General features: G+C 36.8%; 1 protein-coding gene across 1 annotated transcript in view; it reads left to right on the plus strand.

Annotated features, from left to right (window-relative positions):
* The first annotated feature begins 1535 nt into the window (after nucleotides 1–1535).
* The window catches only part of sos2 (son of sevenless homolog 2 (Drosophila)), a 49861-nt gene continuing 29118 nt past the window's right edge, over nucleotides 1536–22278 (plus strand). The window contains 1 exon segment of the mRNA XM_028437638.1: nucleotides 1536–2664. Coding sequence (XP_028293439.1) covers nucleotides 2581–2664 — 84 coding nt within the window. The 5' untranslated portion in view covers nucleotides 1536–2580.

Raw genomic sequence — 22278 nt, forward strand, 5'->3', positions numbered from 1 at the left:
ATTATTTTATAGTTAGATAAGATAAAATAAGATTAGATTTGATAAATTGTAACAGCAGCAAGAACCGTAAAAAAAACATTTCACACATTAGGAATAAATAAAACATGAATAACAAGGATAAATAATAAGAAGAATATTTTAACAATATTAAGAAGAGTAAAAAATGGTCTCTTTCTTTTCTTTTTTTAATATTTTCAAATGATAAATTATTTTTATATTGAACAAGTCCTGATAATCTGGGGCAAAAAAGTTTATATTCTGTAACAATGTTTATAATAACAATATCTATTTAATTTAGTAATTTTAAAGATATAAAGAAACACTTTAAAAACAATAAATAAACATTAAATCAAATGTGTGTAATTTGTGATTTTAGTTTTCTGTCATCTTTATTCTCTAAAAATTATATATGTTTATTTTTAATAGTCAACAAAAATAAATAAAAGTATATATGTTATATATATCAATAATCAATTAACAGACAAAAGCAACAACAGGGCATGTATTTACAATATCTATAAAAACACAAACATAATATTAATAATTGTAACAATATTAGTCAAAGTAAGAAGTGGTCTCGCTTTTTTTTTTTTTTTAACATATACTGTAACCCTTTTCAAATACTGCATCATTTTTATATTGAAAAAAAAACAGTTCTGATAATCTGAGGCAAAATATGTTATTTATATTCTGTGGATAATAATAAATATCTTTAGTTTAGTAATTTAAAAGATATAAAGAAAAACTAAAATTGAATATAAATAATAAAAATTAAATCAAACATGTGTAATTTTAGTCTTCTGTCATCTTTATTCTGTAAAAATGATGTGTTTATTTCTAATAGTCAACAAATACTAAAAGCATGTCTGTACTGTTTGTCTTTCTGTCTGTCTGTAGACTATTGTCCTAGCCAGGGATGGGATCAATTACATTTCTAAATTACAATTAGGTCTTCAATTATCCATGTTCAATTACAACTCAATTACAATCACGGTGTTGATATTTTGTCCAATTACAATTATCATTCTCCCCCTATAAGTCAATTACAATTATGTTCTCAGTTACTAAAGTATAATTACTGAAATTAATAAGCCCATAAAACGTAACCTTCCTCTTTTGTTATATTCTACACAAAGTTTTATATATTATACAGTTTATATACATGCACATCAAACACATAAACATACGTACACATTCACATACATACACATGAATGTACATAATAATAATATTAAAATATTTAATATACTACTCAAAGTGTGGCGATATTTAAATTGATAATATTCTGTATCACATTATATAACTTTTATTAAGTATTAATATATTTTGTAACATTATACACATATTATATATTATTGCTGTCAGAGGTAAAATTGTTGCTCTTCTTTCTTATATTTACTAACGCTATATGACTTAAAAAGCTTTTGTTTGTTGTGTTGTCTGTTCGTATCGTTTGTTGTGTTGTCTGTTCGTATCGTTTGTTGTGTTGTCTGATCGTATCGTTTGTTGTGTTGTCTGTTCGTATCGTTTGTTGTGTTGTCTGATCGTATCGTTTGTTGTGTTGTCTGTTCGTATCATTTGTTGTGTTGTCTGATCGTATCGTTTGTTGTGTTGTCTGTTCGTATCGTTTGTTGTGTTGTCTGTTCGTATCGTCCGTGCTGGAATCGTTCTGAGGTCCAGCCTTGTTTTTGTCAGCCCAATAAAACGAGGCGGGCCCTGCCGTGCTGTGCGTGGCTGACAGGACGCACAGACAGCGGACTGACTCGGAACGAACATCCTCCGCTAGTCAAACCCAAAACACCCGGCTGCCCCTCGCTACAAACCGGGAACGATGGTTATCGTCGGCTGCTGTTTGCGGGGGATTTGTCTGATTTAACACCCTGTCCCAGGAGATGTACGGAGGTGGAGCGAGCCTGGACGGAGAAATGTGCCTTGTTTGTGGCTGAACGGGTCGTGTTCAGCACGGAGGAGCGGAGCGCATCGAGGCCAGCCTGTAGCACCAGTTAGCACGGCAGCTAACGCTAGCCTGCTAACGTTACAGGTGTCTGGGCAGCACCAAACCTATTTCTCGGCTCAAACTAGCTGGAGACGAACCGGATTACTTCATCTTGACTTTTAATTTAACCAAACGTGTCTCTGTTAAGCTTTTCAACAAACGCCAAGTAGTTAATATAACTCTTAGTAGCGTTGTTATTAGCATTTAGCTCGTCACCTAGCCGCTGACCCTAAGATGGAACAGCAGCAGTGAGCTAGCACTTAGCAGCACTGTTATTAGCAGTTAGCCTGTTGGTTAGCTGCAGCTCCATGTTTATAGCAGCTGCAGTGAGCTAGCTAGACACGTTAGCCACCGATTTAGCCACTTAACCATATTGCTACATGTGCTCGTGTTTTTATGTAGCTTGTTTTTGGGTCTGTAGAGCGACTAAATCCGTGAATAGCTGTGCATTTTGGTAGCAGTGTGTTTTTTAAGTGACTTTCCCCCCGCGCTACCCTGCACTGACCCACCCATAAGGACTATCTATTCGGGCCGATGCTGACAGTTCAGCCCGGATCACGGCAACGCCAGGAGCCGCCACAGCAATGCAGCCCCAGCAGATATACGACTTTTCCAGTGACGAGAACAGTCACAAATGGAGAGGCCTCTTCGTGCAAGCCTTACGAAAGGTACGGATCACTCCCATAACTCCCTCCTTAAACTGACTGAAATGTTCAGTGACGTGCTGTTTGAAAACATCAGTTATTGACAAGTCAAACAAATGTGAACTTCTAAGTATAATCATATTATTTAGTAAAGGTTTTACAACTTTGGAGCTGTAAAACATTTGTTCTTGCTTTCTGTGGTTGTGAAGTTTAGATTACTTTAGTGCAGTGGTTCTCAAACTGGGGTACTTGGACACGTCTCAGGAGATACATAGAAACCTTTTTTTTTTTTTTTTTTTCATCCATCAATAATAATTTGTGGCACAATTCTTAATACACTTAAATACACCAAAAGGTGAAGTTCAATTTTATTTAAACCAGCAAAACATCAGAAATGAATGAATAAAAAAGTCCTAAATTAAAGCAAAATGTTGAACGAGACACAGGAAAGAGTTCAGACGAGCCTGCAGACACACAAAATGTAGGCATTGGCTATTGTACGGTTGCTTTAATATACCGACATTCTATCCGTACGCAGCGCCCCTCATTGGCCAGTTTAGGTCGCGTGATAAGATCGGTCATTTGCCAGTCTAGGTCACTCGACTAAGATTAAACCTAAACCTAACCCTAAGACGCTAAGAACGTGGACTTCGGTAGATGTACCAATAGCATCGGGGTTGTCCGTACTGCAATTGTATGAATCGACACTTTTAATAATATATAACATGAGCTAAGGGCTACTTGTGATAAGAAAGAAAGGCTAAGGGTTACATGGGGCAATCAACTTTGGTAAACACTGCTTTAGTGCATTAAATACGTGTTGATTGGGGTGACCATATTTTGATTTGCCTAAAAGAGGACACGGACTACCAGTCATGTCTTGAAAAAAAGGTAGTAGGCTAAAACTCGTGGCGAGAAATCACTGCGGCAACACCGCTGCCAATGGCGCACGACAACTAAGGGAGTTGGGAGTTGGGGGGCATTCCCCTTGGAATATTTTGCTAAAATGATGCTATATGGTGGCTTTTGGTGCATTATATTAGTGTAATTGTGGCTTTTTTTCTGTCTGTTTTATAGCTGCTGCAGAGAAAAAAAACGTTGGATGTGCCAAAGACATATGACAAATGTTTTAATCCTTAACGATCTAATATTGTCAGATCGCACACCCTTACCTTAACTTCCTATTGGCTAAGTTTCTGCCAGTGGCTCCTTCATTTTCAAATCCCTCTCTGAATTTGCATGGAGGTTTTATCATCCAGGAGGTTCTTTCTGCTGATATTTTTTTAATTAAATCCACCATTATTTGGTCTCTTTTAATCCATCTTGGACTTTGTTCTCTTCCGTCTGCTGCATCTGACAATTTTGTCAAAACAAAATTTATCCGATAGAGCAAATATTAGCATAGTTATGGTTAGGCTTTACACCAATCTGATCAGCTATATCAGATCGGCCGATAATTTAGCATTTTATATAATTAATGTGATCGGCTGTAATGTCTTAAAGGTAGGGTAGGCGATTTTTGAAAGCTAGCATGATTTTGAATGTAACCTCCCTGACGGCTCCGCCTTTCTCGGTCTCACACACATGCATGCTCACAGCTGCTGCAGAAGAGGAGCTCAGCTCATCGCTTGATCTAAATCAGGAGTTCTCTACTGGTCTCACTCTGGGACCCACTTTTTTTTACAATTCAAGCAACCACATTTAGTTTTTCAAAAAAAGCCTGTTAAAACACACATATCTTAAAAGAAAAGGGTGCCACCACTAGAAAAGTTTGTATAGAGCCCTGCGCATGCATGTAGAATAATCCGTCTAAGTGGCTGCAGGGGTCTTCGGGTTCCTCAGGTAAAGAGGGGAGCATCCGAGAAAATTGCTTGTATTAAATAGACGGTGCAGCTGATGTATGTGTTTCTGGGTTATTCAGATTAAAAAGAGAGTTAAAACTACTCGTGCATGCCTGTTGTTTCCATGTGTGCAACAATTAATACAACAGTAACAATTAAAAAAGGAAAAAACAACAGAAAATCTGGTCTACGTTGCTGAAAACGGAGCGTAGGGGGCACCATCGCTCCGTAGGGGAGACAAATTACAACGTCGGGGTCCCCTATGCTCAACAGAGCTGGAGAAAACCCTGTACTTGTGTTGTTAAGCTTGATTGATTACAGTGTGTAAACAGTAGATTGTGCATCAGAAAAGCTGCCCTGACCCCAATGTCACCACTGACCATCCTCCTCCTTGGGAACATTTATTCTTGCAAATCTGAAACTCTTTGAATGGGAAACATTTTATTTTTAATTTCCTTTGTCAGCAAGTCTAAAATGCATCAGTTCCTTTTCGGTCATTGTCTTCTCTCTTTCCCTTTTCTTGCATCATCATGTTTTGCCTGTTCCCAGCAGATTTACTTTCTCTGTGGTCTCTAGATTTTGATATCCCTAACTCACCATGAGCGCATCACATTTTCTTTCTGCTTATCTCCAATGCAGTGAGCGTTTCATGTAAATCTGGAAATTGAGGCCAAGTTTTTCAACATCAGATTTTTAGAGACTCAGATTTTCCAAAAATAAGCCTTTTCACACTCTGGAACTGCGCATGCGTGACCTGGAGGGGTCATAGGTCGAGAGGGATTCAAACGTCAACAAGCTCGTTCACTCTGTTGATATTTCCAACCTGTCAGCGCTTGTCATTTTAATCCAGAGATAGTGTTTATAGTATTAATATTACACATATGGACTAAAGGCGGGACCAGGGTTTTCCGCTGAAGCCACTTTCGGCCAATCCGAGCACTTTTATAAACCTATGGGAGCCAATAAAGTGCACATCATTGACATTGCCCTTATTAAAAGAAAAAGACAGTAACTAGGGCCCTATAAAATACGCGTTAACGGAATCGCGGACGGAATCGACCAATAAAAACGTTTAAACGCGGAAATGGACAAAATCGGCATGAAACACCGTCACCGTGGTGCAAAGAACGTTTTTTTATGGGGAAATGTTTCCGGGGACCACTTATTAGGTGCACCGCCCTCTCTCCTCCTGTCCTAGCTGCATTAAACTCATCTTAAACCACCACAAAAACCCTCTAAAACAACGCAAACCATCACTGACTCCTAACTACAGAACCTCTAGTGCCCGTTACCTTGGCTGTGCCTGTGATGCTCCGTCCATGTTTCGTGTAGTGCAGCGGCGCTCTGTGAGAACGTGATCAGCTTTAATCATCTTCCCCTGCTAAGTGTTAGAACTGTTTTGCCTGGTTAACTAAGAATAACTCAGTCCGTGTTGTATTTTAGTTCTTTTAATTCCAGCTTTTTGACCATGTCTCGTAAGTACTCATTCACAGTCAGCTAGCTACCTCAAGTACAACCCTTTCAGTGGGAACTTCCGGTTTACAAAATAAAAGTCAGTTGGAGCAACGTTACTAGAATGTTACATTCTAACATCTCATCAGAGCTACAGTAAAATGCATGTTGAAATAATGAATTAATAAAAAATAACTAATGAACACAAAGTTTATACCTAATTGATTTTTTTTTGATTAAGCAATGAAAAATGTAATTTTTTTTTTTATTTAGAAAGTGCATGGCTTATTAGCCAGAACATTGTTTTGTTAACTTCAGTGTATTGCATGGTGTTACTTTCGTCCTGACTATGGGGGACAAAAGTAAAAGTTGACATCTAGTCAACGTCAAAATCCACATTACACAGAAGATAGGATCATTTAAATTAGGTTAATTTAAACTAAATTGATCAGAACTTAATCAATAAACCTGATCAGATTCAATGAACCATTGATCCCTGAGAGGAAATCAGGTGACATTAATGCTGTTCTCATGCATCTTTATGACATATAAATAATTAAAAAGGAGCAGTCAGAATAATCCATGACACTACAACTAATATCTACCTTTTAATTGTGTGTACTTTATTTTTGACTTACATTTTTGTTTGAGTTTTTTTTTATTTTATTTATTAGTAGTTATTTTGTTTCCTCACAGGAGATAAAAACTAATATTTTCTTTAAAAAATGATAGATATTTCTTTAAAAAAAAATGGAATTAAAAAAATTAAAGTGGAAAAAAAGGAATTTGGAAAAAAATAAAACAAAATGTGGAAAAAAATAATTTTTTAATATTTTATAGGGCCCTTAAGTAACCTCAAGTGTTGGATCATTACACAGTACATACTGAACACAAAGTTAAAATAAAGATAGCACTGTGCGCTGAATTTATTGTAAAACATGATTAGCATTTCTTCGTCTAGCACTGAGTAGCTTGACTAGAGGATCTATTTTACACAGTGGACTTGGTCTTGATCTTTGCTAAACACTTTCCTTCTTAATTAAGGCAGATATACCTGTAAATTAATTTGGGTCTAAAACATACCTTTTTTTGGTAAATTTCATGAAAAATTAAAACAACCATCACCTGTATCTTGCAATTTAAAAAGATTCAAAATTCATATATGTTGATATATAAAATTAGTACAGAAAAACGGACACTAATTGTTTAAAAATGAATAACAACAAAGAAATAAATATAAATATTACTTACAAAATACAGAAATGTTCTTATTTTGCTTCATATTTACAGAAGTTTTATTTGTTGTCACATTTAATTGATTCTGTCTTACTTTTTAAGTTTAATCCTAAACTATAAAATGTTATTGTTCATTAATTAATGTTGGGGTTTGGTGGAACACTGTAGTTGTTTATTTAAGCAATGTTGCTCTGTAGGCCTTTATTGAAGTAATACCTGTTTCAAAGGTCATGTGAGTTTTTGTTCTATTCGTCTTTTTTATTTTGTGGAATGAGTACAAGAAACAAAACGTTTAAATTCCCTCATATGATTAATTGATGATAAAATTGATGGATTACTCGATTACTAAATCATTCACTCTTTTTTTTTTTTTTTTTTTTTTTTTTTAAACAAATAGTGTGTAAAAGTGTAATATTTTCCCAACATGCGTGTGAAGCCTGATTTTAAAAAATAAAGAGGGAAAAAAAACCATGTTTAGATTGCTTTTTCTCTTTCAAGATGTCATTTTCCGTGTTGTATTTACTTTGTCTGTGATCATTGGAAATTGCAGTCCCAAGATTTCAGATTATATTAAAATATCTTTAGTTTTTGAAACTGCAACCTTCAGTCCTCCTCTACTTTTTTGGATTTGTGTCATATTTTACAGATCGACAGCTTCTCATATGAAATAGCGCCATATAGGAGAAGTTGCCTCAAAGCCGCTTCAGTCTTGCAGCAAAAGAAAACTGTCTTCCTCTGTGCTCCCAGACCGTAATGAGGCTCTTAAAAATATTTTAAAAGGTGTTTCAGTGTCTCGAAAAGCGCTATACAAAATAAATTCCTTACTGTACTCAGAAATGTCCTGAGAAAAAATATCAGGAGGCTTAAAAAAAGGAGAAGGCTAAAACTCACGGCGAGTTGCAGCCACTGCGCGCCAAGAAGGGGGGTGGGGAGTCATGCCTCCCCCCTGGAAAATTTTGCAAAAATGATGCTTTATGGTGGCTTTTGGTGCATTATATTAGTGAAATTGTGGCTATCTGTCTTTTTTGTATTACTTTTCTTAGCGTGATGTATTTTCTCACCTAGTTTTTCCTTGCACGATGCATTTACAAGTTGAAATCTGGTATCCATGGTAATGATGAGAATTAAGCATCATTATCAGTTTACCTCTTTGCAGTTAAAAATGTACCAATTTATAGTATAGCAGTAGCATGGGTGCTTGGTCTCTTAGTAGTCCTCTGTAGAATGCTGTCTGGTACTGGAACATATCTGTATGATTAATATCATGTTTGTGTGGTTTGTTTGTTGTTGGTTTTAATAATATATTTAGTTCTATCAATGTACATTAATATTCATAATATATCTAACACAAGCACATTAATATTCATAATATATCTAACACACAGGGCTCTACACTAACTTTTCCAATGGTGGCACTGAATTTGGTCGCACCCTTTTTTTGAACGGGGGGTTATTTTTTAAATAACAGCAAAGCATAACAACAGGTTAAAAATACCAAAAATACCTTCTCAATGAAGACAATACAGTGGATTAAATTATATAGAGTTAAAATTATATAGAATAATGTTTGATTTAGGAGAGAGAGAAAGATGCACGACGAAGCGCTCAGCCACTCCGTCCATAATAAGGTCACCCATACGCACTCGCACGGGTGCGACAGATAAAATTTTTACTCGCACACACTGAAAATATACTTGCATATGCGACCATTTTGCAGTCTCAAGCCCTTGGTGGAGCTACTCCATCCGTGCACACCAATCGCTCCAGCAGGATGCACACAAACAAATATCCATCCATCCATTTTCAGACCCGCTTTGTCAGCACATAAACAAACATGTCACAAACATTTCCTCTCCTTCTGCATTACTCACACATCATTCATTTATTACCACTTCTCTCTCTTCCTCAAACTGTTCACAAAGTCAGTCAAGACCACACACCTGACTCCTCTATGTTTCACCTGCTCATACATTCTCACATCTTCACGCATGCTTCTGAGCGCTGACGGAGTAGCTTCATCTGTGTTTATATAGCGCATTATTGCAGGTTTTGGATTCATGTGATTAAGGGTTATTTTGAATTATTATTAATGACATTTCTGGGGGGTTTGTTTTAGGATTCCCTTTGGAAAATATAGGAAGAGGGACCAAATATAGGATATAACGGCGTAACTCAGTCAGTGACAGGGCAGCAGCACACAGTCACACAAACTGTCATCACGGCAACGAGCACGCGCACACGTACCCAGCGCTCCTCTGTCCTGCAGCAGCACACATACATACACGGCACAAACATTTCCACAGTCATTGTGATTATGGGTTATTTTGGATCATTATTAATTACATTTCTGGGGGTTTATTTTAGGATTTCCTTTGGAAAATGTATTTTTCTGACAGAAGTGCTGTTTTTGTTTTTACTGGAGGCGGAAATATTCTGTTTAATAGCCCGTGTGACGTTGTTCAGAAAGTTTGGTACCTTGCAAAGAGTAGTGTGAAAGCAGACCAGACCAACAATGTTGCAGATTCATCATATGTGAAAGCACCTTAAATGAATCCAAAGACACCTCTTAAAAAGTGTTGTTATTCAGCTTTAGTGCAGTCATAGGATGGCTTTGGTATCGCTTTAACCTGAAAAGAAAAACACAGCAACATACATTTTTAATGTCTTAACTGTGGTCGAGTGCCGGGACTCCCATTATCTGTGGTTACGGAAAACTGACGGCGAGTTTGCCTCTTGACATTAAAATGGAAATTTTCTTTATTTTTAAAATGTGTTATTTATTTGTAGGGATGGCCGATGCAACTTTTTCACATACGATACGATACCGACATTGCAGCCTTGGGCATTGGCCGATACCAGCATGAATCATACATACTTTTATTACTTATTTTGTAGTGTGTAATGTTAGAAAAGGCTTGATCATGTGATGTTACTCAAACAGAGAACAATAGTCAGCAACAGTAGAGATCAGAAAAACTGACCCATTTATTATTAACCAATTAGTTGCATACATTTTAACCTTCAACATAATATCTACAGTATTCTACAATTGAATAAATATAATATAATATACATTGAAGATTTTAGATGCAGTCCGATAAAATCCTGTATTTGTTTTCTGTCTGATATCGGACCGATATCAATATCGGACCGGGACACCACTATTTATTTTTTCATTTATTTAATTAAAAACAAATCAGGTGGAAATGGCAATAGGACAGGGCTAATACTAAGTGTGTAACGATTGATCCATTAGATCAATGAATGGATATATATTCCTACGATCCAACTACATCGATCTGTGCTCGGCAAGTTGTCCTTCCTGATGACATTAGTCAATCTAGAATTGTTTTAAAAGCTAACAATCGATTGTATGGATGTAAGGAAATAACACATTGGATGCAAGCACAGCAGCTTTATATGGATGTGTTCTAAAGCTCTTTTAATAATAAAGACTTTACTGTCCGTGACGTCATCGCCACGCGCCTTCAGACAACTAAACATGTGATGGAGGAGGACCGGAAAAGGACAAATGGATCAATAATCCACCTTTGGGGTCCGGTGTGTGGAAAAGACTTTGGCTTAAACACAGATGGAAATATTCTAAAGGAGTCGCTCACCGTGTCCACCGTCCACTACCAGGCCCTTCTGACAGCGTTCACTGTAGCATGTAGCATTAGCTCATTAGCGTTAGCCTCATGATAGCCATCAAGTTAAAAGGAAAAGTATCAGGGTCAACCGCTGCTCATTAAACCTGATCAGATCTCAGCTGTACTTTATTTTTTACAATATTGTTGTTTTGATGTATTAAAAACAAGCAGAAAAGTTGGGCAAACCTAATATGTATTTTTTTTTTTATTAAAAATTGATTATTGAAATTGAGAGCAGATAAGTTAACATCTGGTTAATTTAAACTGAAGTGTCGGTTGGACTTTAGTCAAATAAAATATAAATGCATTTGCCATTAAATGTTGTTTACTTGTTTGTGTCTAATTAATTCATAGAAGATTCCCTCATAAGAGGGAAGCGTGCGTGCGTGCACATCAAGCATGATTATAGACTATTTTATGTAAAATAGTTCATACTTTTAGTTAATACTTGTTTTCCTCTTGAGCGTAGATAGGCACCAGCAGACCCCCGTGACCCTGAAAAACAGGTCTGAAAATGGATGGATGGATTGTTGTCCTCTGACTGTAGAATTGGTGCTACGTGTGAAAACAATTATAGGGATTTAAATTGTGATCGTTGGTGTAATACGTTTTAATGTGTCTACGATGACAACCAGTTATTGATTCATCCATGTAATTGATGGATGTTTATTGATTACACAGAACTATAATTCCATCTGCATAGCAGAGCTGATGCAATGTGTGGGATAAAACTGAAAAACAAGGATGGGGGTCTGTGATGCCGTGCCACAGTTTCTTATTTCAAGTCTCTCATCATGTGCCTGAGGGAAAAGCAGTCACCGATTGACGTAAGAGATGTTTGTTATGGTTCTGACAGACGGTGACGCGCTGTTTAATCACAGCTGTTCACTTATCAGAACAGGAGCTGGGGTTTGTAACTTATTACAATCAGTTAAGTTTTTTTTTTTAACCATAGCTCAGAAGTAAATGGTCACATTGGTCAGAAATGTTGTTCTTTCAATTGCAGCTCTAGCCTTTTTGATGTTTTCTGAACTAGGGGTTCTCAACCTTGGGGTGACGAGACACTGGGAGATGCTTTAAGAAAACTAAGAATATTTTTTGAACAGTTTGAGACAATTTTTGCATATTTTTACCCTTTCTCTGCAATTATACCAAACTTAGCATATTTTAACTATTTTAATCACTTTTTCTTGCCATATATTTGCTCCTTTTAATGCATTTTGCTACATTACTTCCATTTCTGCCACTTCTCCATCAAATTTCAATGTCTTTTCTGCACATTTTTTATAAACCCTTTCCACCACTTTCCCTCACTTTTAACCTCTTCACCATATTTCATTCTTATTTTTGCCACATTTATGATTTGTCATGCCCAATATTTGCCAGTTTAAACAAATTGTCTCCTCTAAATTACATTACATACGTACCCCCCATTTCTGCCACTTTTAAGCCAATATTTACTCTTTAAACTCTTTTTATCCCTTTTTCTGTCTGTTTTTGGCCACTCTAATTTGCAACTTTTAACCAATTTTTGTGGTTTTTAAAATGCCATTTCACCACCTTTTTCACCATTTTTGGTCACTTTCAACCCATTTTATTTCTGATTAAAACAAGGATTTACGTCTTTAAGGTGACTATGGCGCAAATAATAAGAAACTTCCTTTTCTTAATATATATATATATTATTCAGATGAATAAATAAATGTGGTTATCACATATTCATAGAACAATGGACCGTCATTTGACTGACTTTATGGATGGACCCCAAAAATCTCTCCCGTTTATTCACCCTTATAGATGACCCTGTCTCCACATGACTGTTCTTCAATGTTCAGGTCTGTGTTCAACTACACTGGGGGTCCCCGGTCTCTGGAACCTTTATTTTGGGGGTCGCGGGCTGAAAACACTGAGAACCACTGGTCTAAACCAAGTTGAGATTCACTGTTGGGGGTTTTTTTGTGGTGCAATTGGTCGTGTCGGACCATGGGATGATGGACATCGGTTCACACAAAGACGTTGTGCAGAAATCCTCTTATACAGTATGAGGATATTTCCATGTGGAACTATCTCAGTGAGGGTTTTGTCTTGTAACCAATCAAATAGTTTTCAGTCATATTTCATTGTGTGTGTGCTCTGATAATCAATACTTTTATTAACAAAGCAATGGCATCCACTTTAAGTAGAAGACGGGTTGACTTCTTCCAGAGAAAAGACTAGCCTGAACAAAACACAACTCCCTTCACCGTCCCTGTGTATCTAATCAGGCTTTGGGTTGAGACGGAGGCATGGTGCATTGTGGGAAGGCAGGGGTCACAGTGTCAGGTCAGTGTGGGGTCAAAATAAAACAGCCACAAAAACTGTGAGCAAGTGTGAAGGAGTGTCTGTATGAATGTATTTGTCTTAAATAGTTGTGTACATACAGTATATTTGATCATATCTTCTATTTTGTTTTCCTAATGGCTCATATCTCATTTTAATGTTTTCCATTCCATCAATATGATTTGGGCAGTTATGTTATTAAGCTAATGCTGTGCTATAATACACATGTGCTCACTGTCTCCAGGCTGATCTCTGCTCCACACTGCTCCAGACAGACTGCTTATAATGGCAGATGATGTCATGGCATGAATCACAAACAGTGACACATGCTCGGGTATAATAACAAAGCTCACCCCCCACACACACACACACACACATACACACTCTAGCCACATTACCTGCAACCTGAGCCTGATGCAGAGTCATGTACACAGCATGAGGATGGTCAATCAAATTGGAAGTCTTAACCTCATATGAACACCACCCCCATCTCACTTTTTATTCCATCAGTTCAAAAACACCTGATAGTGTATTTGTGTGTTTCTGTTCAACGCTCAAAAATGATGCAGAGAATTGAAAAGCTGCCAGTGCACTAGTAACCTGGATTCTGTCTGCACACATTTAAACTGTCACAGTGCCAAAAGGAACTGTATACTTTACTACTACTGGGTTAGCTTGATGTTTGATTGGATTTTGAATCTCGATTTACTGATATGTTTTAGTACAGTGTTGGTCTGTGGTTGAACTCATCATGACAGTTTTCTGATACAGGTCACATTTTAAATGGTAATGTGAACGGGTGAACAAAAATGAATCGCATATGAGCATTAAGGCCGCTTTGGAGAAGATGTGCTCGGTGCTCTGCGGGCATGGATGCTTTGCAGCCAGAAGGAGCCTGGGGTATCTGCCCTGATTTTGTTTCCACACACTAGTGGCCCTTAGGGATGGGTTTTGACCAAAAAAAATTATCCCGATAATTTCTGGTATTTATCACAATAACGTGAAAAATCATGATAAATAAAATAAATAAATAAAAGAATTCACAACTTTTTGTAAACAGGTTATTTACAAACACAAATAAATCTGAATACATCAACACTAGACACATTTAAAAAGGCTACAATAGCTGCTGACTCAAAGATTTCATGCTTCTGTCTTGAATGTAATCCTTTATTTCGTCAAAACTGGATCCTCTGCACAGCAGGATGAGTGTGATGAGGGTCAGGTTGATGCTGCCGTCTGCTATGCATGTGGACTGAGCACATGCGGCGTTGCATCATATACTTAATTGACAGCGGTGAGAGTTAACAGGAAAAAAGCCTGTTTACTTACAAACTATATCAGTAGACGACAATATTAAAATTGTACAAATGTCACCCATTGTAATTTTATTATTTTGCAAATAATGAATAACTTTTAATGCTGAAATTGAAAGTCAAAGTCCCTACATATTTAGTCTGGTCGACCACGATGGCATTGACCAATTAGTCGACTAAACGACCAAAGTTGGCAGCCCTACTTTCAAGCATAAACAATAACGGAATATCAGGATTATTTAAGGGTGCTTTCACACCGGTTCCTAATGGTTGGAGAATAGCTGTTAATTTTATCACCTTGATTTGGCACGGTTTGCGTTCAGAGTAGGGCTGCACGATTATGGCCAAAGTGTTAACCACGATTGTTTGGATCAATATCTTAATCGCTATTTTTTATCACTATTATTCATCCGGTTAGTGAAAACAGCTGTATTTTTATTGAACTACTTTTTAACAAACAGTAATATAAAAGATTTAAACAAGAATAATGATAAATACTCAAATTTACCTAAGAATTTTAAATTTACCACGGGCTAAATATATAATTATGCTGTTCTGGCTTGAGTGTCCGCTGGACAGACATTCATTTTATGAAGGAATGTTAGCTTTAGCCTTCATGCATTTTTCTTTATTTGTAAAACCAAAATACTGCTCTGCATTTAATTTTTAGCAAAGAGCTTGAAACAGTTCTGCAGTTTAACAGTTTCACAAGTCTTATTTGTTTTTAAAATGTGAAAACTGAAAGGAACTGATATAATTTAGTATTTTGGACAGCAGTTCTTTAAACCAGGGATTCTCAACTGGTCTCACCCTGGGACCCACATTAAATCACGATCCACTTTATTTTAGAATTCAACTAACCAAATTTAGTTTTTTGAAAAAAAGCTGTTAAAAACACAAATATATATATATATTTAAAAAAAAAAAAAATCTATGTATTTTCCTGTGCAGCATGCCTTTCACAGCATGCCTGCCAAAAGAAAGGTTTCTTTAAAAATAAAAGACATATTAAGTATTTATTTATTTTTGATAAGCTGTCCGTGACCCACCCAGTACAGGTCCGCGACCCACTTTTGGGTCCCGAACCACCAGTTGAGAATCGCTGCTTTAATCTTTTAATTTATATTTGATGACTACAGTTATATTAAAAAAAAAAAAAAAAAAAAAAACACGTTTGTATTGTTTCATGGGTATTTTTCAATGTTTTACAATAAAATAAGATTGGAACATTCAAAGGGTATGCTGTCAGTTAGAAAAAAAAAATGAAGATCGGCCAAAACGGAATCGGCAGATCAGGCATTTTAAAGATTGTGATCGGCCAGAAAATCGGTGCACCTCTACTTCAATTTTTTGCTTTAATTAATTGAGTAGATTCCATCAGTAGTTTATTACAGTGTAATTGTAACGAGGGACTGTTGTAGGTACAGTGGAGTTTTGTCAATGTTGTGATGCTGAATCTGAATTCAAGGTAGAAGTAATCATGACTTTGGGATACTGCTGTGCTATTGGCTGGTTTATAGTTGCCCATTTCATATTTTCAGTTTTTGATGTAGTCACAATTGTAATGCAGGTTGCCTCTAATTGCCTTGCTTTTTGTCATTTACCCACTGTTCTTTCTGTCTGAGGAGAAGGTCCTTGTGTTTCTTTTCCACTCGATTAGTCCCGTCATGTCTCAGCCTGGTGCAGTGTTCACAGACGACTCTAGCAGTTCATGTTGACCTTATTGCCTATTAGGATCAGGTTACAGCCGCACTGTAAATACACCAAGCTGCGGTCATACCTGCACATGACCCCCCCCACTCAGCTTTCACTCATATATTTAGTAGAGGTTGACTGATATGGGATTTTCAAAGGCCGATGCCGATAACTATTAAAAAAAAAAAAATTCACCCAATGGACGATAACTAAAGCCGATATTTGAGGCCAATATACTTTTTTTTAAAGCACATTGATTATGAAAGGCAATTGAAACACACATATGATATAAATGTATGTAGTAGAAATTTAATTAAATACACCAATAGAACTCTTAACAATTATTAAACTTTAAATATACCCAAACACAACCAAGGAAAACAAAAAGTACAGGACAGGTAAGTAGCAGTAAAGCACAACAACAATATATAATGTGCAAGTAGTAGTAGTTTAAACTAAATACCTGTTTTATGAATGACCATTCACTCCTTCTCTCTGTTCACAGCCATCACCATTATACCTAAGCTTCACACTTGTCACCATATGCACAACTACAACATCAACAACTCTTCCCCACCCTTTCCATTTCCTACCTTGAATTTCTTTTTTTTTTTTTTTTTTTGGCCAGTGGCCGATCGTGAAAAAAGTCAATATATCGGCCGACCTCTAATATTTAGACATCCTCACATCGCCAAGATGAGCAGGTGAAAATTTAGCAAAAATTATGCTATATGGTGGCTTTTGGTGCATTATATTAGTGTAATTTTCTGCTATTTTGTAGCACTTTTCTTAGCATGATGTATTTTCTCACCTAGTTTTTGTTTGCATGATGACATCTGGTATCCATGGTAATGATGACAAATAATTGAGCATCATTATCAGTTTAACTCTTTCCAGTTAAAAATGTACCAACTTATAGTATAGCAGTAGTATGGATGCTTGGTGTCTTAGTAGTCCTCTGTAGAATGCAGTCTGGTGCTGGAACATATCTGTATGATTAATATCATTTATGTGTGGTTTGCTTGTTGTGTAGTTGGTTTTGGTAATATATTTAGTGTATCAATGCACATTAATATTCATAATATATTTAGCACAAGCACATTAATATTCATAATATATCTTGCATAAACTAGGGATGTCCCAATACAACTTTTTACTTCCGATATGATACTAATATTGCAGTCTTGAGTATTGGCCGATATTGATCCGATATCAGCACGAATCATACATACTTTTATTACTTATTTTGTAGTGTGGAGTGTTAGAAAAGGCTTGATCTAGTGATGTTACTTAGAGAACAATAGTCAGCAACAGTAGGTAATTAGGTATGAGAAAAACTGACCCATTTATTAGTAACCAATTGGTTACATAAATTTTAAGTAGGGCTGGGTGATTTTGCCTAAAAAAAAAAATTCTTCGATTTTTTTTTTGTTCAATGTACTTAAAAAAAAAAAAAAAAAAAAAAAATATATATATATATATATATATATATATTCTAAAAAACTTGAATTTGCAAAATAAAAATAGTTTTTGTCTACAAATTTGATAAAATGATTCAATCTATTTTTTTGCCCAGCTCTAATTTTAAGTTTCAACATAATATCTACAGTATTCTACAATTTAATAAAGATATTATAATACAATACCGTATTTTTCGGCCTATTAGGCGCACCGGATTGTAAGGCGCACAGGTTTGTTATTATTATTATTATTATTATTATTATTATTATTATTAATACGCATTAAGCGAAACAAAATAGTCAGATAAGTCAAACTTTATTCAACTTATTAATAATAACTCAACATTGTTCAGGTTTAACACATAAAATACAGAACAATACACTCTTTCAGTTCAGTATATTGATGCACAGTACAGGTACATATCACTCCACGAGGCGCCTGACTACGGTAACCCTAAAGTGCCAAAAATCCATCAAGTGGTGCAGCTTCATAGTTTATCAAAGTTGTACTAGACAATTTTGACATATTAATTTCATACATATGGTGCACCTGATTATAAGGCGCACTGTCGATTTTTGAGAAAAATTAAAGGATTTTAAGTGCGCCCTATAGTCCGAAAAAAACGGTATATATTGGAGATATTAAATGCAGTTCGATAAAATCCGATACTCGTTTTCTGGCTGATAACGGATCGGGAAACACTTCATATACCCTTACATTTCTGATTTTCGTAACCCAGTACTCTGAACGCAAGACTTTTAATTCATGATGATATTGATCATGAATATTTAAAAAAATACATATTCAATTCCATAGAAAAGAATTGAAAACCTCTTCAAAATCTAGTTTTTTCAAATTTGGTCTGTGAACTATTCTTACCAGCGACTCATTTCTTTTTGAATCTTTCTCAAAGATGATGTTTATTTAATTTAGTTGAATTCAGTGATGTTATGAATGTTAAGATTTATTATATTAATGGGGAAATGTTTAGACAGAATGATTATTCTCCTTCAGTTGCAGCCGCCAGATATCTGTTTGGACCAGCAGAGGGCGCTGGTAACCCAGTGTTCAGTTGGGATGCAGCTATTCTGTGCAGTGAAGAAGAGATGCTATGCACTAGCAGACAGAGCTAATAGAAAAACCTGACTTTTACAGATATTCACGTCGTATTACAGATATTCTTTTGGTGCTAAAGGGGTAAGGAATCATTTATGAACATGTTTAAGAGTAGAAGGCGGCCACAAAGAGAGTAGTAGGCCATTCCGCCCACCACCTACGCTTCTGGACATCTCTGGGTTTATAACTAAGCAATATCCCAAAAGAGATCTTGCTGTTGTGCTGAAATATGAGCGCTAGTGTGATTGGTCTGTAGATAATCACATCAGTGCTAATATTCAGAACAACAGCACGACCCCAAGAGTGATACTGCTTTCATACATACAACAGTTCTACAAGCGCATTTATTTAGTTAACTGTATTAAGTGACAAGAGATTATGATTTGTTTATTTATTCATTTATTTGGCTTTGCTAAAACATAGTTCCACAGCTGGAGGAAAAAACATTCATTAGAATGCTTGAACAGCGGAGTGATAATGTCTGTAAAAAGTGCCACTGCTGTTGTTGCTCTGTATCAGCACTCATGGAATATCTCTTGTCCAATCAAATTACTTGGTCGTAACGAACTGTTGTCTAATATTAAACAGCATTTCAGATTTGCAAAAAGTTAAAGGGGCCACTAAAACAAATATATTTTTTGTACGATGTGGTCTGTCACCCACGTAAAAATGCAGGATTAAGTAGGGATGTAACGATTCACTCAACTCTCGATACAATTTGATTCACGATACTGGGTTCACGATACGATTCTCTCACAGTTTATTTTACAAAATGCGACTGTAGACATATGATCACTGATAAATATTCCTTTATTTGTTTTGGGTTCAAAACTATAAAAAAAACTATACTGTTTTCCTTTTATTTTTCATTGTCAAAATAATCCCTTGCTAAACCATTCAAAACAATACAATTTAACTAAAAATACATCTTGAATTAAATAAATAAAGGAAGAAGAAGCCTATTAATTAAAATTCTGGTTCTATAGTAAACAATGCAAAAGTGCATAATAGTTCTTTTTCTTTTTAAAAAGAACTTCTCCCTCTCTGTGAGCAGCGTGTTTAAACAAGCATGTCTGGAGAAAGTGCAAGCGAGCAGGGCTGCTGCTTATGTTTCTAAAACTTTATTGTGCTCACAATAATGTTACTAATAGATGGGTTGTAGAGGAATGGGATGGTTAATATTATTTGGGGATAGTCTGCTGCCTTAACTTACCTCATATCTGCTCTCTGTGAACTGTCTCTCCTCTCTGCTGATTGGCTGTTACCTGTGCTGTGGCTGTGGTGTTGTTCTTGGGACAATGCTAGAGAAAGAATATTAACTAATGCAGACGGAGCAGTGCGCTGCATTAGAGCCAAAATAAGCCGGTTTTAAATTGGTCTCTAATAAGCCTTTGAATTAATTTAAAAAGTCAGATGCCGATATGAGTCAAAAATTCATGTAAAAATATTGGCGCTATTAATAATCAGCCCGGCCCACAATCTCTTTATCCTTTATTTATATATATATATATATAGCGTGTGCGCGCGCATACGGCATAGGGGTGTACAGCCATGCATGCTGATGAATAGTTGACTTAACTGGCGTAACGTAGTTTTGTATGAAGTAAAGATTGACAGTGACTCAAAATATGATATTTGCAAGATGTTTTAATGTTTTAGTGTCAATATTAAGTTTTTCTGCAACAAGCAGTGGCTGAAAAAACTGGTCATTTATTTTATATAATTTTAAAATAAGTCGTAACAAAAATGTTTTAAATGACAGCAAAGCATAACAACAGGTTACATGTATTCTGTTATTTTTATTTTGCAGAAATGCTGTACTTGAATTAACTTAACAGTAGCATAACCAACTTAGCATCTGCATTGCTTCACCCCATGGAATTCAATTCAGAGGGTCTAGCTCTTATAGTAGGGTCTCCTAACCCTCTTCCCCTGGGAGAACCACGGCTGAACATCAGTTCAGGGGCATTTTGGGATTTTTCCCAAGTTTTTTGAGGCGATTGAGTGTCTCGCCTCTAGCGGGCTCAGTCCTGACTTTACCCAGGCGGGATGCACATAATCGGACTCGGGCGGACCAGACCTTTCCGCTGACACCTCGTTTGGCCCGATCCGAGCAGTTTTGGCATTGAATAGCAATGGTGGCCATCTTGAAAAATGGCTGCCATATTGAATTTTTGAGTGGCCAATGCCTTTTTCCAAAAATAGTAGCCCTTAGAGAGTATCTGTGCCAAATTTTATGCTTTTATACCAAAGTGAATTTTTTTTTTTTTAACTTAGCTGCACTAATTTCATTTAAATACGTCACTTTCTCTTTATTCTCATGATGTTGGTTTTTGTGTGTTTGTGGTGCCTTATCTTCCCTGCAGACATTGTTGGTGATAGACCGCTTTCGCTGGTCGTAGGCCTCTGAGAGATGGGCCAACTATTCTATGAATGGTGTGGAGGGAAATACCCGCAGTTTCAGGGTGGTGACTCACAGCTCCCGCTGTGTCCTGTGGAATTTGGTCAAGTGCCTGTTTTGTGGCTGAAAGGATCCACCTCATGACGTACTTCTGCTTTGATATGTATTTCTGTCCAAGCAGAAGTTGTGACTTATTTTTAGTTGTTGGGTCTTGTGAGTGTAAAGCTTTCCAGCTCTTCTCTATCAAACAGAACTCTTATTATAGCTCTGATAAAAAGGGAGGAGGTATTTTATGTTCCTTCCGACACCTTCCACCCCTTTCTCAACATGATTGTTCAACTCAAACAAATCATGGTGTGCTAGAGACGGAGGGGACGTCCTGCACGCCGCTGCATCTTTATTAGATCAGACTGGAAGAATGCACAAAGAGCCGTCAGTGTTTACGTTTTTTTTTTTTTTTTTTTTTTTTTTTTTAAAGGATTTTTTTGGCTCTAGTGGCCTTTATATGACAGTTGCTTGACAGGAAAGGGGGTCAGAGAGAGCAGGGAATGACACGCAGGAAAGGGTCCCAGGCCGGGAATCGAACCTGGACCCGCTGCAGGTGAGGAACTATAGCCTCTGTACATGGGGCGGGCGCTCTACCCACTGAGCTACACACCGCCCCAGTGTTTACGTTTTTTAACTCCACTCGCATTCTTTCATCTGCATGCAGTGCTTTGTCCTCCTGCTGCGTACTTGTGTCTTTTTCACATGCATTTGACAAGTGTGTGTGAATCTCCCTTTTTCCCCCCCACCTCTCTCCCCTTATTTGCTCCAACTGCTTTTTTCCCACCCCCTCCAAGTCTGCTTTGGGTGCAATATTAGTATCTGAACTGACAGCATTCCTGTGAAAGGGCACGGCCTGAATGAAGACTACTTTTGGGAGGCTGGAGGGTAGTTAGGAGGGCTGTTAGTTTCACTCTACTCACTGGTACACATATACAGGCCACGCCTTCTCTGTAGTCTGAATGCACACCTCTAGTTATCCCGCCTCTATCCTACAGCCCTCTACCTCAGGGGTTCTCAACCCTGGCATCAGTGGTCTCGTTCACAACAACACATAACTTTGTGTTGTGTGTTGTTCAAACACTCTGAGCAGGTAAGGCTGACGA

Source organism: Gouania willdenowi, chromosome 22 (assembly GCF_900634775.1).
Source record: "Gouania willdenowi chromosome 22, fGouWil2.1, whole genome shotgun sequence".
NCBI lineage: Eukaryota > Metazoa > Chordata > Actinopteri > Blenniiformes > Gobiesocidae > Gouania > Gouania willdenowi.